We start from the raw sequence: 14391 nt of genomic DNA on the forward strand, positions 1-14391 counted from the left end.
CCGGCCCCCTATCCAATGGTAGGCAAAGGTAGCTCCTTTCAACCCGGACATTTCGAGATATCAAGGCGGCGAACGGCGACGCAATACCGATAGAATAACAAACTGTTATATTCGTGACGTGTTCTGGTTACTAGGATGATATGTTGCATCACCCGGCACTGCCCGTCAAGAGAACGTCAGAGCTGTGCCGAAATAGGAAGGGTAACCGCTGGCAAGGGATCGACAGGCTGCAGGGGCGGTCCGAGACATGTGACGTCCGGCTTCTACCTTCCGACGGCACAGCCGGCTTTTGGGTACTTGCGGAATGCTCAACGGTGACGCAGTCGATCCTCGGAGGATGATATCCTCTGTGGAGGTATAAACAAGTTTTATCCATCGACGACCGCTGCCCATAGAAGTGCCCAGAATGACTCGATCTACATGAAACAATGATAGGTTGTCTAAGATTCGAAAGAAGATGACGAGGGACGAAAAAGGGACCGATCGGGCTGGTGCGGGTGTGCTACCTCATTGCAGTCAGACCACGACCCGCACGGATGTCCTGTGCAATATTATTCTCCCCTGTTTGATTAGCATTCATTTGACAGGTTGGCTGGACCATATCGCCCCCTAATTTACACACCCGGACATGCATGCTGCAACGCGATTCAGGCTCACCCTGCACCCGGTGCGGGGCTGGAGGCGGCATACATATACGCGGGTTGCAAGCACCTTTGCGGAACCCCCTCCACGCCCTCTCACCCCTCTCGCCCTTCTCCCTTCCCTCCGGACAAGACCCACCGACAGTGTTCTTCCAGCTAAAAGGTCGCTGAGAGCCCGCCAGCTCACCATCAGCCGCCCCCGTCATTCTTTCATCCGTCATCACTTGTTCGCTACGGGAAGATCTCTTCCCGGTCGGAAGGTGCCTGAAGCCCGTAAACCGCTACGGTCCTATCTCGCGCCGGACATTACAAGGGTCCATACATTGCGGAAACCGAGTAGCCATAGGTCGGCATGGTGAATATTTATACCTTTACGTTACTTACCACTATGCCAGGTTCTCATAGAAGTCTACAATCACCTTTTCTTGCCCTCGAATTTCCTTCTAGAAGCCCCAATATTCAACTACCAATATGTCTACTAGTCTCAAGTCCATCGTTAACTATGTGAGTCTCCTCCACAGCAGCAAAGGCCTAGTTCACATCGCGTAGTTCGTCGGTACTAGCAGCGTCGCGCATAGTGAGTGGCCTCCCCTTTATCCACGACTCTGTCTGACCGCCCGTAGTAACAGAGGAGGACGCTTATGATAAGGATGTCTTTGATGAACATCTTCGCGCACTCGCCTCTTTTGGCGTTCCAGTGTGGGAAGAAACACCGGAAGCTGAGCGGGAAGCTATCGCTGCTGCTGAGGATGCAGCCGTAGCGGCCGCTGCAGCTGCCGAAGCTGCTAGCCATATTGAAGTAAGCGTTCACCTCAACTACGTGAACGTTATACTTATTCCAACAACAGGAACCTCCTTCGCCCCTCTCACCCGCGTCGCCCCTCTCACCCACGTCGCCTACCACCACCGCCCCAGTCTTGATTGAGGATGTGTCCGTCTACTCCCTCTCTTCCGGTTCCACAGCCGAGAGCGAGGCAGCTATTATCCGCGCGCTTGCCGAAGTCGAGGAGAAACACATGCGTGAGCTCGACGGCTTGCGTGCCGACTTTGATCGCCGCCTGCAGCTGTCGGAGGAGATGGTTTCCATTCTGCGCTCGGACAACCAGCTCGAGGTCGTAGGGCTCAAAAAGGAGCGGGATGCCACTGTGCAGTCATTGCAGGCCAAGCTAGCCATGGCGTTACAGGACGCGGACAAGGAGCTGCACACGCATGAGGATCAGCTCAATCACCGGATTCAGCGGATGAAGATCGCCTATGCGCACACGATCGAGCAGATGAAGAGGGACCACGCGATCGGCATGGCCAAGCGGGAAAGGCGCTGGGATCAAGTCTTCACCCAAGTTAGGAACGACCAGTTGAAGCGCGACGAGACGCAGAAGAAGGAACTCAAGAAACGCCAGAACAAGATCGATCAGCTTGAGCACCTTGTCGAGGGTCTCACTGCTGAGCTGCACAAGTCGCTCAAGGACCTTATCGACGCTCGCCGGAAGCACCAGAAGGCGACAGAGTCAGTTGTCAAGCAGATGGAAGAGCATGCCCTTGCTCTCCAAGCTATCGAAGCCAGCCATGCCGCCGCATTGGAAGCGAAGATTGCCGAACTGAAGAAGAGGGACGATCGTCATGCACACCACGTAACTCGCATGCAGATTACTCATGCCTACGCCATCCAAAGGCTCGAATTGGCTCATGCCTCACAGCTCTCCAAGTTGCAGAAGGATCATGCGTCACAGGTCGAATTGCTGAAAGGGCAACTGACTGACGCTGAGGAAGGTCGTGTCGACGCACTCCTGAAGGATGCTGATGCGATGGAAGAACTGAACGCGTCCCACGCCCAGGAGCTGCAGAGCACCCGGATCTCCCTCACAAACTCACATAAGGAAGAGCTTGACTCTCTTCGGTCTGCGATGTCGACAGTGGAGCGCATCCACCGCGAGGCGATTGATCAGCAAAAAGAGGCGTTCTCCGCCCTCTCTCTGGAGCACGCTGCTGAACTCACACAGATGGAGCGGGACAACTCGGAACAAGTTCGCTCCTTGCTTGATCGATTGGAGGAGCTTCGTGCTGATCACCGCGCGTGCGAGCCGAGGCGGCTTGAACTTGAGATCACGATCTCTGCATTGAAAGAGCGGTCTATCGCCATGGCTTCCGAATTAGAAGCTTCACATCGTGAGGAACTGCAAGTTCTGAAGGACGAGAACCAGCGTCTCCAAGTCCAGCTAGACGTGAGTCGCCATGCCCTCGATACTATCCAGGAGGAGGCAAACGACGAAGTCGCGCAACTGGCGGACGCGGACGAGAGGCACCGCGCCGAATTGGCTCAGTACCGCAATGAGCTCGAGGCCGCGAACAAGCGTATTAACGAAACCGAGGCTGAGCTGCAGCGCGCGGTCGAGGACAACAGTCGTATGATGGCCAGCCTCGAACAAGCTCAAGCCGAAATGCGTGAGCTTCGTGAGCTTCGGGCACAACAAGTCGTTCGCCCAGTCACCCCTTCTAACAAGAGCACGGAGCCCTTCCCTTCCCACCCTACCCCACCTATGACGCCTCGTTCTGCCAAACGATCGTTCGGGGACGAGCACCTCCCTTCTCCAGGCGCATCCCCGGCAGCATCTCCCGCCCACTCCCGCCAGGCCTCGACATCCATCACCAGCTCTCCCGTGCAGGCACAGGAGCACCCCTGCAGGATGGATAGCTTTTCGCAGAAGTACCATATCCCCGCGTTCATGCACCTACCGCACTCGATGCACCGGTGCCAGAAGGACTCGCGCCCGTCGAGCCCCCCGCCGGAGGTGAGGCAGAGGCGGCCGACGCTGCTGATCAAGCGGAGCCGGAGGAGCATGCGCAACTCGAGCGAGAGCGGCGCGAGCCAAGTCGGAGCGACTCTTGGCGGTCATTGAGAACGAAACAAAGCATTGGGCATTTTGCAGCACTCTTCCTTTTCCTAGCAAAACTGTACTAGATAAACACAAGTGTACTGGCATAGCAAACGAAATGTAAAACCATATGATGTATTTCTTCCATACCCGCACAGGATTCGCGCCCATGTCAGCAATCCGAATCGCACATCTGTTCGAAACGTAGCATCATACAACTCTGTTCAAACGCTAGAAGCACACAATATATACATTTGCGCGGGATGATAGACCGTCAACATATTCTACACAACTTCATATCGATAGAGCGCACGCATATACAAACCGTATCATACTTGTCCAACTCCCTCAAATAATATGCCACGCCCTCCCATAATACGTCACCAAAAACACGCCCACAGCGAGGAGCATCACCTCCCCAGGCTGCAAGCCCTGTTTCTTCCTCCCAGGAGTGATAAACTCCGGATAAGAATACTCCATCAACGCAGGCATCTCATCCACCCCCTGCGCACGTGCTCTCAGTTCCTCAGCAGCGCCCATCCTGCGCAGGACTTCCTCTACTTTCAGGTTCAGCTCGCCTACTCCGGCTTGGACAGCGCCGATCGACGCGTGTAGTTGGGTCTCACGCTGTTCGGCTATGCGGGACTGGACGATCTGGCCCGCGGCGGCGGAGAGGGAGACGGGATCGGCGAACCGGATCGCTTGGGGGCTGCGGGGTCGCAGCAGGGGGAGGGTGTTGCTGGTGCTTGGGGCGGGGGCGGGAGGGAGGAGGGGAGCGGTGAACGTCGGGCTGAGAAGGGAGAGGGAAGGGGTGAGAGCGCGCGTTTTCCCCGGGGGGGAGAACGCTCCTGGCAGCGTTGGGCCCGCGCTCCCCTGTGCATGTGCCTGTGTCTGTGTCTGAGCCTGGGGTTGGGATTGGGATTGGGATTGGGATTGGGATTGGGATTGGGATTGGAGTTGGGATTGGAGTTGGGATTGGAGTTGGGGGACAAGCAAAGGCCTAACGCGAAACCTCTGCGAGCGCATCCCCTCCGCCTGAGTAGTCTTGCTCGGAAAAAGTGACGCATATTCCCCGTCCCCCTCCCACACCGCAGGTGCAAACCTAGACAGCACAGCAAACCTATCTCCTCTCCCAGGCGTAGCCCGCCGGCGGAGGTTCACATCCCCCGGGGCGTGGACCTCCAGTTCTAGCACTTGCCCGGGTGGGAGAAAGCCAAAGTTTGGCCGGACGCTGTATACCCGGGGCTGGGTTGTCATTATTTTGAAGACGATGGGGTGGGGGTTTGGGTTCCGGATCCGGAAGAGGAGCTTTGTGTTGCCGTTCGGGAGGAGGACTGGCGCCCGGGGGGAGGGGGGGAGGTCAGTACTAGTACATTTCATTATGTAGAGTAGGGGGACGTACGGGGCACGTCAGGCGAATCAGGCTCGATCGTGAGCGGCTCAGGCGTCGTAGGTCGTGCAGCCGCGCGTACAGGAGGAGGGAGGCTGCGTGCCGGGTGCAAGGCAGCAGGCTGGAGGGGCGAAACGAGCGAGTCGACTTCCCCATCCGGGCGCTGTTGCTGCTCTTCCCGTTCTCGTTCCCGCTCCTGTTCAAGTCCCTGTTCAAGTCCCTGTTGTTGCTCCTGGAAGACTGGGTCGTACTCGTCCTGGCTCTGGGTGACTTGACTCCCGAGGTCTTCTTCAGCTGAGCCTTCTGCTTCTTCTTCGCCCTCGTCGTACTCTTCACCCTCCTCCTCCTCCTCCCTCTCCGCACTCTCCTCACTCTCCCTCATCTCCCTAGAAGCCCTCAACAACCTCAGCCCTCCCGGCAAAAGTGGTGTCAACTCCACCGGATACCCCCCCGCGCCGCCGCCCCCGGTACCACCACTGTCCTCCCTCCCATGCCCAGCCTGCCAGGCCTGAGCCTGAGCAGAAAGAGGCTTAACAGTCTCACCAGAACTCTCTTGCCCGTGATACCCCCTCGTGAGGCCCATCTCGTCCCTCAAAGGCGTGTAGCTGTCGCTCGGTTCCCTCGCGTCTCGGGGTTCTCTGGTTTCCCGAGCTTGAGCTTCCCTGGACTCTTTAGGTTCCAGATGCCGGCTGTCTTTGCTCTCTCTTCGCTCTCTAGGCTGAGTGATCTCCCTCTCCCTCTCCCTCTGCCCAAGCCCGCGGTCAGTCCCAAGCCCTTGTCGGTACCCAATCCCTTGTGCATGATCCAAATCCCACCCCCCCTCCCTATGCCTCACAAACCCTCCAACAAACGGTGCTCCAGCCGCCGCGCCCCCGAACCCTTCAGGCGGCGGCGACCCGGACCGGGGGGTAAGAGGTAGCTCCGGAAGGTCTCGGTCCAGTTCTTCTTGGGGAAAGGGGGGAAAGGGAGAGACGTGATGTCCCAAATGCCGGGGTCCGTGGGGAGGAGAAGGGTGTGCCTGGGGCTGGGAGTAAGGCGGTTGGGTGTGGGTGTGGGTGTGTGGTTGGACTTGGGTGTGGTGCGAGGAGTGGGAGAGGGAAAGAGGTTGGGTGGAAGGGAGGGGCTGGTGAGGGATGGGCGAGGGTTGGGGACGGAGGTTGGGCGAAGGCTGGGGGAAAGGCTGCTGCGACCTGGGCTTGGGCGAGGGTTGCTGAGAATGTGGTCTGGACTGCCCTTGAGGCTGAGCTTGAGGTTGCATCTGGGGCTGGGGCTGAGCTGGCGGGTGTGCATTCCCCTGCCCCTGCGGCGACGGGGAATTCCTCTTCTGTTGCGCCTGTGCAAGTTGAGGTGAAGACTCCCTACTTCCTCTCTGGTCGTACCCCTCCCTCTCCCCCTCTCCCTCCCTCTCCCGCTCCCTCTCTCGATCTCGATCCCGAGGCGGGCTAGGCAAAGGCCTCCCCGGCCCCGTACCCTGCCCCTGGAGGGGTACAGGCCTCGGTTCCGTCGACGGCGGGCGATACGCCGACGGCGGCGGGGGCTGTACCTGTCCATAAGGGAAGCTGCTTGACCCAGCTGGGGGATGGGTGGAGAAGAGCTGATCTTGCACGCTCGGGTCGCGTGAGGGACCGGCGACGTATGTTCCGCCATAGAATGCAGTGGAAGGGAGGGGTGAGAACGTCCCCCCGCTCGGAGTTCCACTTCCTAGGAAGGAGTCTATGGACGCGGTCTCGGGAGGGGGACGAGGAGGATAGTAGGGATTCTGGGATTGGTAGTCCTTTGACCCTCTTTCCAGCCGAGTCGCTTCGAGCTCCATGTTATCCCAGTAACTCTGATCTGAGGAATCGTCGTCCGCCATTCTTTCCCTATCTCTCACGGGGCGTGTACGGCGTAGTTGACCACGGGGAGCGGGGGGTAAGTGGGAGGGGGAGAGGGAGAGGGAGGAGGTTGATGCTGCTTGGGAGGGAGGCTGAGAGAGAGGAGAGGTGGCCATTGTGTATGATGGTGGTGGTGGAGCGTCTTCTTCTGGTGTTGAGCAGCAGTTGAGTGAGGGAAAGCATATGATAGATGGAGAGTATTTGATTGGTGACATGGATGAGTGTGTGTGTTCAAGATAGATGGGTTAAGCGAAGTGAGTGAATGAATGAATGAATGATGTTACGATGACGTACCTGGATTTACAGTATGTAACCTGGTTAATTCCTTTTCTAACTTCTGAGTGTAACCCTTTGGTAATTGCTGTTGATTGCTAGACTGAGCCTGGAGTACACGGGACATGATGCACGCAGGAGTGAATGCATTCAACACACTCCTCTCCTTCCATTCCCTTGAATGCACATGTCCACCACGTGCACACAGCCACACACCACGTGACACCATTCCTCCACACCTACAAAAACCCTCCCTTCCCCCTCCTTTCCTCCTTAAGAGAGGATGCCACGCTGTCTCCCGCTGCTCTACAGCCTGATAGTGCCTTCTCCCCCCTCTTCGGGGTGGACTCCTCCCTAGAGTAAAGTGCAGGCTTAGGAAATGTCGTGATGACAATATAGGTCACCGCATGTCGACTCGCACTGCGACAGCACCACTTCCACAACCTCGTACTGCACAAGCATTCTCAGGTGAGCATCCTCTCTATTGCTTGTACGAGGGAGTTGTCGATGAAATACAAAAAACACTGATATAATGAGTCGGAGCCAAGGCACAGACGACACATTTTAACCAGATTATGAGACGACTTCCCGCACCCTTCTATCCCTCTTCCCCCGTTCCAATTTTCGCTACTTGCTTTTTTGCTCCTCCCTTCCCTACACTCGTTACCTTCGCTTGCTCGCTCGCTCGTTCGCTCTTGCTAACTTGCTTACAGACGTAGATACCGAATACCATAAAAATCAAATTTTCATTTTCGCGTGCCATCCACGTTCGTCTCTTTTCATCCACCGAACCACATCAGTTCGCTCCCCCCTCCTCCAGTCCACTCCCTCGTCACCTATCCATCCCATCCCGTCCAATGACCAACATCCCCCCAATCGCTCCCATCGGTCCCCGTCCCTGTCCCTGCAACAAGCAAGCCGCCTCACCCTCGGCTCGCTCGCACCCATCTCTCACCCCAAATAGCTTCCTCGCTCCCGTTCCCGCTCCCCAATCGGGCATATTCCGAAGACTGAAAAACAGCAGTCTTCTGAGCACCTAGAGCCGGGGTTGGCTCGTCCCGGTTGGGGTTGGGGTTGGGGTTGGCTGAGATGGGAGGAAGGGGGGGAGGGAACGGACGGGATACCAGCAGGTGCGTGACGACAGATGTTTGACTGACGATTTTCAGATCGTACGATTCTGGGAGCGGATCCGAGGGCGAGAGTGTGATCCCCTTGTACGTCCTCTAGTACCGGAGTACGATCTATCCTGCTGCAATGTATCTAGATAAGCCAATGTATCTAGATAAGCCAATATATCGATATCATGCCGCTACTGGGCCCGGTTTCGCAGAACGCGGGAAAGCATGCACACGCCATCCAGTACAGGCAGACTGTGCGTGCTGTCCGCCTTTGATGAAGCGCAAAACGTTAGACGGCTCCCGTTCTATCTCCCGAAGAACATGCCGGAGCGTTGGTCTTTAGCTCGTGCGAAAACCTCAGGCGTTCCCCGAGCACGATGCACGACGCACGATGCACGAAGGACCAGTAGACGTGCAGCTCAGCTCTAGCTGCTGCTTGTTTTTGATGTACCTATCAGGTGAACCCGGCTGTCTGGGGACAATGAGCGATGAACAGCGCGCCGGGAGCGGCCGTCATCCACTAGCTGGCACTCAGGCTGGGCAGCATGAGTCTCACATGCGCCGAGCCTCCAGGACTTCGACTCCTGAAAGGGGAGGGGAGGGGAGGGGAGGCGTATCATCGTCAGCCACAAACGACAGGCTGCAGGGGTCGGGTACATCATGCAGCTTAGCGCGAAGCGAGAAAACAGGTACGAGCTTGCTGGACAGCTCCTCCGGACGTGCTGTCAATTCGAAGAGAAGCGGGATCATCAGTGACCGTCATGGTGCTGAGGGCAACATCCACCGGAGCACGATGTTGGTATCTCTCTACGCGATGTCCGGACGAGCAAGAGGGCGAAGCCGTATGACTCGTAAGTGCGTTCATTAAACATCTGATCAACCAACAAACAACAATTGCAAGCTCTGACAATAACTGCATAGTCCGAAAATAGTCCGTCCACCCGACTTCAAGTTATCCTCCTCTCCTTCCCTGATCCACCCACCCTCCTTCATCCGCCGTTGTTCGTCCACCGCCCCTCAGCCCGAACAGAAAGCGACCACCTCTGGCGGACAGTCAAATTGCAGCGGGACGCTATATGTCTGGAAAGTGATCAACCCGCCCTGATAGAGCTGCGTCTCGTCTATCACCAGATCTACCCCCACGCACTCAGTCAGTCTTCCCCCTTCTCATCCAAACCTAGGAAGAAACGCACCAAACGTGCCACACAAGCATTCCCCCGGCGCGGCAAAATACTGCTCTATCGTCCCGTCCAACACCCCCCCGGTGGGTCCGAGCGCCGAAGCGAGTGTATACGATACAAAAGACTGTGCGAGCTCCAACGCCAGGGATACAGTGACAGCGTCCAACTGCAGGGAACGCTCGTACTGGAAATGGATATGCACGCCAGCGCCGTCGGTGTTCGCGTATACGGTATTAGCCGATGGGGAGAGGAGCGTCCCCTGCGGTCCGGAGTGGGAGGTCGGGGGAGGAGGGTAGTCCCCGCCCCAGCAGGAAAAGTGCACTGTAGGGCTGGCGGAGAGGAACTGGACTAGCGTGCCATTCGGCGTCTGTACGGCGTCAGCTTGGGAAGTACGGGTTAAGGTGTCAGGTGTGTGCGTACGACTTGGGTCTCGAATACGAGGATCACTGGTGTGTGTTAGGGAAACGCGCTTGGGCGGTTGGGTTAGAGGCACACCTTGGTCACCGCAGAATGTGGCTGGCGTCGCGATCAGCGCTTCGATGTACTCGTCCGTCCCCGCGTTCAAGGATTGCAACCCGTTCAACATCTACCCAGTACTTGATCAACACAGTCCCATTCTCCAGTTCTCCCCCGCGCCCCGCCCGGTCCAGCTGGGTGAGAGGCCACGAGCAAGAACTCGGACTCACATTCGCCTCAGGCCCACCACCGATCGGGCCCGGATTCTGGACGTTCACTTGGATAGACTGCGTCACGTACCCTCCGCCCGACGTCGTTCGATACTTGATGGTCATCGGCCCGGGGTTGGCGAACACTTGCCCCTCGGCGGGCTGGATGAGTACTCCAGGAGTCCCATGCGGGCCTGTGGGGAGGGACTGGCGAGCTCCCAATTGACTCGCAAGAACCGATATGGCAAACACTGGGAGGAAAGTGAGCATCTTGGTGTACTTGCACCTGTACCTGTGAGGGAGTTCTGTTGCGCGATCTCTGTGGGATGAAGTTGACCAGGTGTGGGTTGATATATGTTTCGGAGAACTCGGACGGAGGTCAGGTGCCCCTCGTTCCTGGCATCCAGTACATGCGCATATCCAACATCTCGGGACTTGAAGAGACTTGGCATTCCGGATTTCGCGGTGGGAAACACGGAAAGGTGCCTATTGGACATTGATGAAGGGTCTTGGGCGGCGTATCCCAGAAATAGGTTGGGCGTCAATGTACTGCTACCGATGATCAGGTCCTGTGACAGGCACGAACGACACGTGCGGTTCCTGGTTGGTGATTCAACTCCGGTGTCTCGGGATCGTGAGAGAGTGACTTAGGTTGACAGCAGCAGCTCTGGATTGGGGAGGGGCGAGGAGACTCGTACTGCTAGTCATATCTCATCGCCTGACACACGTACGCTCCCGAAGCTCGTGAGAAAATCCTTAGTTCGGCTCATCTATGAATTCAAACCAGACATGTCTATCCCTCCGGCCTCTACTGTTTAGATACGAGCGCCTGTTCTTCAGCCGTGAGATAGGTAGTGTACCCCTCTGGCTGGTCGGGTCCATGCAGGTAGAATGTCGCCCGGTTATACTTGGTGAAAGGAATCCCGTTCTTCAGGCGGAAAGGTAGATCGGGCTGCATGCGTAGATCAGTCTTAGATTTCAAGAACACTCTGCGACACGTACGTTGGAGATAAAGTAGCGCCCGTACACGAGCATGTCTCCCATCCTCGGGAGCACATCTCCGGCGTTCTCCGTATACCCTCCAGCCGTGAGGTACACTTTTGGCCGCCAAATCTCCCGCAGGAAATCGTTGCTTTCCTCCACTCGTGTCTCGCGGTCGACGTTTCCTTGCACACGGGGCTCTGTCGCGTGCAGGTAGGCAAAGTCGGGGAAGCGTTCTTTGAGCTGACGGACGAGGTAGGAGAACGTAGCGGGGGGATTGGTCATCCTCATCCCTGGGGTTTACTAATTAGATGACTAACCCTCAGGAGAGACAACCGGAACGAACCGAGGAATTCACCCCATGGGCTCAGGCGCAGACCGGTGCGTTGCTGGCCTACAACGTCTGTCACGGCCTTGGCAACCTCTAGCGCAAATCGGCAGCGATTCTCTATTGATCCCCCATACTCGTCCGTCCGGTTGTTCGAAACGTCTTGCGTAAACTGATCGATGAAGTATCCTTGTCCGTGCACTGTGTCAGCGATTTCCTTTGCGCCGCCGCCGGATAACTCGCACCGTTTGCACCGTGTATTTCGACAAAGTCAAATCCCGCTGCTATGGCATTCCTCGCCGCTTGTGCGTATTTCTCGACCCATTCCTTCACTTCCGTAATCGTGAGCATATATGGCTTGCTGGCGCCCTGGAGGGGAATGTCACCCGGCGAGGAGACCTCGAAGCCCTCTTCCTTGGCCACATCCGGTTCGGCTGCACGGCCCAGAGCCCATAGCTGCAGGCACATATATGATCCTTTAGAGTGGACCGAATCGGTGATCTACTCCAAGCATGAATGTTTGCTGTGAGACGCGAGGATTGGGGGCGTACCTTCTTCCAAGCCGCAATCTGCTTTTCATTGTAGATGCCAGGTACATGTCTGTATCCCCCAGCCTCTTTGGCAATAAAAGTACCCTCAGTAATGACTAATGTTCCTGGAAAGCTCGCCCTCTGGGTATACATCGTTAGAGCGATTTCGCTTGGTGTGTGGTCGTCATATCCCCGATTGCGGGTCAGTGGGGCCATCACGATCCTGTGCGGGAGGGTGACGTTCCCCAATCGGATAGGCGTGAAGAGCAGACTATCTGCAAGAGAGTTCGCAGCGTCTCCCATTGTGCGGTATCACCTGGTATCGTCTGACTTGAGCGTCGGGTATCGGTAACAGTGTGGTAGAAAGGGCGCGGTTGGATCTGGGAGGACCAACCAAAGTGGAGGTCTTTTAAGGGCGACAGGATGCCAGTGAGTCATTTTCGTCACAGTGTTCTGTCCGGTGATTACAGGGCAGTGTACGCTTTCCCAGAAGACAAATCCAGAAGTTGGAACGAATGATTATCAATCCAAGAGTGCGATAGAGCTATGCGAACATTGCGCAATACGTTCAGCCAATTGTGTTCCGAGGTGAACAAGATTGGTTGGTCGAGAATGTCGGAGATAGGACATTGATATTCGGAGATAGCGCCGAAAGAGTGGAGTGCAATCCATGCTTGTCCGATGGGCTGTGACCACAACGAAAATCACTTACATACGCTCCGGTTTCCATGGTCTGACTACTCATCCGGTTCACCTATCTGAGAAATGCTACATCACAAGGCCGTTTGCTGGATTCATGCTCCTCAGCGTGTGGGAAACAGACAGCACATATTTCTGAGACTCCCTTGTGTTGAGAAAGGCAAGAGATGTACCCAGCATTACAACAATCTTCTACTAGGTTAACCTGACTCGCTTTGCTCAGCATAGTTATGTGAAAGACCCTATGTATTGCCTTGGAGTCTTTTTTTTGGTATATTTGTTGTATCTACATACATTTCAATCATAATAGGAAATTGCAGCAGAAAGAAGAATAGAAAAGCAGGTATCTAAGAAATATTGGAAATAACTTTGGGATATACAACATTTTGAGTGACTCCATGCATCTCTACAGTTGGTGCTTGAGGCAGTAAGAGTATTCTAATTGCAATATACAATGTGAAAGTGCAACATATAATTGGCCATGTGAGAAAACAGGAATGTGTAAGTCCAAACCAACATTTGTGACTGACTGTCCTTGAGCCTTGTTGATTGTCATTGCAAATGCAAGTCAAACAGAAAACTGGCAGCACTTCAGGACAAAGCCAAGATTGTCCTCAGATGGTGTGAGTGAGATGCATGGAATGAATGCTGTTGTACCATGATGTTCACCTCCAAGGAGTTGGACTTCTAAAACTCAATTTGTTGAACAAATGAGTCAACATCATGTCCCATTACAAAGGCCTTGTGCTGGTGCAAGATTCCACAGTAGCATAAGTGGACACCTGGGCTTGATTTCCAACTTGCTGAGGGGAAGTCCAGGCACTTTGAGTGCATTAAAATACTCAGTTGGAATTTCCATCTGTGCATTGATGCCTGGCTCCTGAACAACTGAATCTGCTGAGAGGAAGGTGATGACTTCTCCAGGATGGCATGCAAGTACTTCTGCATTGAGATCATCGACATCTGTGTTGTGTGCAGCAAGAATCATTCAATTGAGGAAGTAGTCATCTCCATTTGGTCCTCCAAGCTCATGGTTCTTGATGTCTCGATATGATGATGTGATCAGGCTGTCCACTGAAGTCTTGCATTTGATTCCATCCTAAAGGTTGAGCATTCCATTGGCATGGGAGGCATGTCCACTTCCTACTTCAAGAAGCCAGCTTGCAAATGCAGCACTTGTTGGATCCTGAGCACTGAGGCACATGTTCTGAGAAAGGCAAAGGATCTTGATGCTCTGCCACAGATGAGAGCATTGCATACAGGCCCCTACAATGTCTTCCTGCTCCCCATGTAGCACCACAGGTAGTGTCTGTTGCCAGTCACCACCAAACACCACTGACATGCCACCAAATGGAAGGGTTGGCTGATCTCAGATGTCACGTAGACTTTGATCCACAGCCTCTATGCAGTGGCGATGCTGTGCTGTGGCTTCATACCAGATTGTGAGTGTTGCCCCCTTCAGCATCACTGCCAATAGCCCATTCTTTGGTATGTTACATGTTGAGGTATCATGCACTGGGATTGGTATCTTGAAGGTTGAGTGTGCTGTGCAGCCACCTGGGAGGAGCAAAGCTGCAATACCTGAGGAGGCTACACAGAGAACAATCTTTCCCTGTGAGCACAGCTCTGCACAGAGTTCCTTGTAGACAAATGTCTTTGCTGTCCCCCCAGGGCCTTGAAGCCAGAAGGTCTGTCCATCACCTGCATGTTGGGTGATCTCTTCAAAAGCAGCACTCTGTTCTGCATTCATCTGGTCCTTCATTGTCACTGCCATTTCTGCCATCTCCACTTGATCATAGTCCAGTTGTTCTGCAATGAGACAATTTTGATGAGGTGCA

General features: G+C 55.2%; 3 protein-coding genes across 3 annotated transcripts; all 3 read right to left on the reverse strand.

Moving 5' to 3' along the window:
* Positions 1-3773: 3773 nt before the first annotated feature.
* On the reverse strand, positions 3774-6894 carry DACRYDRAFT_100152 (uncharacterized protein; the record flags this gene model as incomplete). The annotated part of the gene is made up of 2 exons (XM_040767430.1): positions 3774-4848; positions 4917-6894. The coding sequence occupies 2 exons, from the start codon at positions 6892-6894 to the stop codon at positions 3863-3865; spliced, it is 2964 nt and encodes a 987-aa protein (XP_040628769.1). The 3' UTR covers positions 3774-3862.
* Positions 6895-9015: 2121 nt separating this feature from the next.
* Positions 9016-10314, reverse strand: DACRYDRAFT_22316 (uncharacterized protein). Its single transcript, XM_040772739.1, has 5 exons — positions 10037-10314; positions 9846-9936; positions 9771-9796; positions 9363-9717; positions 9016-9302 (listed from the first exon to the last, which is right to left on the reverse strand). The coding sequence occupies exons 1-5, from the start codon at positions 10283-10285 to the stop codon at positions 9187-9189; spliced, it is 837 nt and encodes a 278-aa protein (XP_040628770.1). The 5' UTR covers positions 10286-10314; the 3' UTR covers positions 9016-9186.
* A 464-nt stretch (positions 10315-10778) lies between these two features.
* On the reverse strand, positions 10779-12157 carry DACRYDRAFT_116303 (FMN-linked oxidoreductase; the record flags this gene model as incomplete). The annotated part of the gene is made up of 5 exons (XM_040770176.1): positions 10779-10967; positions 11018-11289; positions 11343-11513; positions 11570-11825; positions 11876-12157. The coding sequence occupies 5 exons, from the start codon at positions 12155-12157 to the stop codon at positions 10824-10826; spliced, it is 1125 nt and encodes a 374-aa protein (XP_040628771.1). The 3' UTR covers positions 10779-10823.
* Positions 12158-14391: the final 2234 nt, after the last annotated feature.

The sequence above is a fragment of the Dacryopinax primogenitus genome (genome assembly GCF_000292625.1).
Source record: "Dacryopinax primogenitus strain DJM-731 SS1 chromosome Unknown DACRYscaffold_9, whole genome shotgun sequence".
In the NCBI taxonomy this organism is placed as follows: domain Eukaryota; kingdom Fungi; phylum Basidiomycota; class Dacrymycetes; order Dacrymycetales; family Dacrymycetaceae; genus Dacryopinax; species Dacryopinax primogenitus.

Bases quoted from the DNA above. Each gene is read 5' to 3' on its own strand.
- DACRYDRAFT_22316 (XM_040772739.1), bottom strand. From the start codon at position 10,285: ATGCTCACTTTCCTCCCAGTGTTTGCCATATCGGTTCTTGCGAGTCAA. The intron at 9,937-10,036 runs GTGAGTCCGAGT...AGTACTGGGTAG, and splicing joins GTGGTGGGCCTGAGGCGAAT to ATGTTGAACGGGTTGCAATC. The intron at 9,797-9,845 runs GTGTGCCTCTAA...AACACACACCAG, and splicing joins CACATTCTGCGGTGACCAAG to TGATCCTCGTATTCGAGACC.